We start from the raw sequence: 3206 nt of genomic DNA on the forward strand, positions 1-3206 counted from the left end.
AGCCCATCTACACACAGGTGGATCTAAGACATTTGGGAGCCACCTAAAGAAAATGGTAACTCATCAATATATAATATTAATTTTATAAGTATTATTGCAAATTTGTGTACTAAATCTTTTGTCATTTAACTTCGCAGGAAGCAGAAAAAGGAGGCAGTGTACCATATAAGGATGTGTTTGTAGAAACACATAAACGGAAGACCACGGGAGTCTTCGTATCAGAGAAGGCGAGAACGACAACGGTATGTATTAATTCTATTAATAATCATTGCAATATATATGCAAGTCATCATAATGTTATCATTAATTATTAATGAATACTTTAAACATTATTTTGTAGGAGGCATATGAGCAACAAATGGTAGAGCGATATGGCGAAGACGCTACTCAGCATCCATCATTTGATCCTACAGCATGGGTGACTGCAGCAGGTGAACCCAAAAAAGGTCGCGTGTTCGGGTTTGGGAGTAATATGAACACTTCACCAGTTATTGGTTCTTCCAGTTACGGCTCACCAACTTCTTGCGCCGACATAAGCTCCAAGCAGCCGACTATTCTTTCCGGTGATGATGTACGCGAGATCATTAATGAATCACTGAATAACTACTTCCAATACACCGTCGCCCCCTTTCTCCGAAATGAGATCAAGGCCGCTGTTCAGGATAGGGGATCTTCGATTTCAGGTCCCTCTCAGGTATAATCACATATATAGTTTTTTTGACTGTCTTAAAGCACATCTGAGCATGGTAGAATCACATATAGAGTTTTTCTAGATGCCTTAGAACACATATGAACATGCTATAATCACATATTCAATTTTTTTACTGCCTTAGCACACATATGAGCATGATAGAATCACATATATATATATATATATATATATATATATATATATATATATATATATATATATATATATTTAACTTTTTGTCTGTCTTAGAGCACATATGAGCATGATAGAATCACATATAAAGTTTTTTTGACTGCATTAGAACACATAAGCATGCTATAATCACATATTCAGTTTTTTTACTGTCTAAGAACACATATGAGCATATTATAATCACATATTCTGTTTTTTGACTGCCTTAGCACACATATGAACATGCTATAATAACATATAGAGTTTTTTAACTGCCTTAGAACACATATGAACATGTTATATATCATTTATGATAGAATCACATATAAAATTTTTGGCTTTGCCTGCCTTAGAGCACATATGAGCATGCTATATTCACATATTCAATTTTTTTACTGCCTTAGCACACATACGAGCATGATCGAATCACATATATAGTTTTTTGCCTGCCTTAAAGCACATCTGAGCATGGTAGAATCACATATAGAGTTTTTTTATATGCCTTAGAACACATATGAACATGCTATAATCACATATTCAATTTTTTGACTGCCTTAGCACACATATGAGCATGATAGAATCACATATAGAGTTTTTTTATTGCCTTAGATCACACATGAGCACATGATAGAATCACATATAGTGTGTAATTTATTTCATTATATTTTGTTTATCAATACTGACTGTTCTTTTCTTGTGTAGGCTGCTAGCGATAATCAGGGTAGTGGAGCTGAAGGGACAGATAAAGACAATGAACAAGAAGACGCACAAAATCTTGGCGATGATTAGAGGACTGTGTTGAAGAAGTTCTATTTTTTTTATTTTTCCTAATTTAATTGTTGAATTGTAAATAATTAAACTTCTTAGTTTTAAGGTGGAACGATTAATTATTATAGATACTTGTTATATGAATTTTTTTGTGTGGTTTGTTTTTTATTTACAGGAAATATAAATTGTACAGGAAATATAAATTGTACAGTTCTCGGTAATTAATTTTTAAATAATTTTTTTTTTATTTTTTTTCGTTTTTGCGACGGATTAGCGACGGATGATTCCGTCGCTATTCATATTAATCTAGCGACGGCTTAGCGACGGAATTAAATCCGTCGCCACGCCGTGGTCGCCGTTTAGTACCGGCGGATTGGCGACGGAATATAGCGCTCGTTATTCCGTCGCAATTAGCGACGGACTTGGCGACGGAATTATTCCGTCGCCAGTTAGCGTCGAAATATTCGCGACGTAAGCATACTGTCGCCGCGTTGTCGCTAATCCGTCGCTAACATGGTTAGCGACGGATTAGCGACGGAATGTGGTCGTCGCTAATCTGCTGCTTTGTTGTAGTGATACCTAAAAAGTAATGCAGATATCCCAGATATTTCATGGCAAATTCATGAATAAAAATTTTCAAAAATTTTGAATTGCTCCCTATAAGTGTGATATCATTTATATAGAGCAAAAGTAAGGCGATGCATTATTGATGGCAAACAAATAGATGAATCTTCAATACTAGATTAGAAACCCATTTCAAAAAGAAAAGTTTCAAGCCGATCATACCAGGCCCTAGGTGCTTGCTTCAGCTCGTAAAGTGCTCGATTAAGTTTACACACATAGGTAATTTTCTGTTTATCAACAAAACTGGGTGGTTACTCAAGATACACTGTTTCATTTAAAAAACCATGTAAGAAAGCATTTTTAATATCCAGTTGCCTTATATCATAATTGTGAACAAGAGATACTTAAAACAATGTGGATCATTGTTGGTTTAATGACAAGAGAAAATGTTTCAAGAAGATCAATCCCTGGTGTTTGGTGAAAACCTTAGCAACTAATAGAACTTTTAGCCATTCTACAGTTTCATCACTCTTAAGTTCGGTCTTGTAAACCCAGTTACTACTGACCACATTCATGTGTCTCTTAGGAACTAATTCCCAAGTGTCATTGTCATGAAGAGTTTTCATTTTCTCCTCCATAGCCTTAAGCCACCCTGAATATTTTAAGGCAACTTAGAGAGTTCTTGGTTTTGAGAGAATAGTCATAGCCATAAAATACTTTGGGTTTGGTTTAACAATGGCATCTTTCATCCTTGTAATCATAGAATTTGTTTTGAGAAGTAGCACCCACATTAGTCAAAGAATTGTTATCATGACGACCATGCCCTTCACTCAGTTCTTAACTTGTAGGACTTTGATTTTTTACTATAGGTGCTATAGAGGTTTGCATATCATCATGAACCTCCACGGAGATCGTGTTGGATCCTCACTAGTAGATCTCATCTGGATGTCTTCTATGGGTCCATTCCCACCTTTGCTTATGCTTGTTTGACATTTGTCAAGCATTCTGTCAT

General features: G+C 35.4%; 1 protein-coding gene across 1 annotated transcript; it reads left to right on the plus strand.

Moving 5' to 3' along the window:
• Nucleotides 1-467: 467 nt before the first annotated feature.
• LOC149848446 (uncharacterized) lies at nucleotides 468-1876 on the plus strand. Its single transcript, XM_090011532.1, has 2 exons — nucleotides 468-694; nucleotides 1565-1876. Exons 1-2 carry the CDS (start codon nucleotides 473-475, stop codon nucleotides 1649-1651), a joined length of 309 nt encoding a protein of 102 aa, XP_089867658.1. The 5' UTR covers nucleotides 468-472; the 3' UTR covers nucleotides 1652-1876.
• The last annotated feature ends 1330 nt before the right edge of the window (nucleotides 1877-3206 follow it).

This window comes from Nuphar pumila, chromosome 1 (assembly GCF_984573655.1).
Source record: "Nuphar pumila chromosome 1, dmNupPumi1.hap1.1, whole genome shotgun sequence".
NCBI lineage: Eukaryota > Viridiplantae > Streptophyta > Magnoliopsida > Nymphaeales > Nymphaeaceae > Nuphar > Nuphar pumila.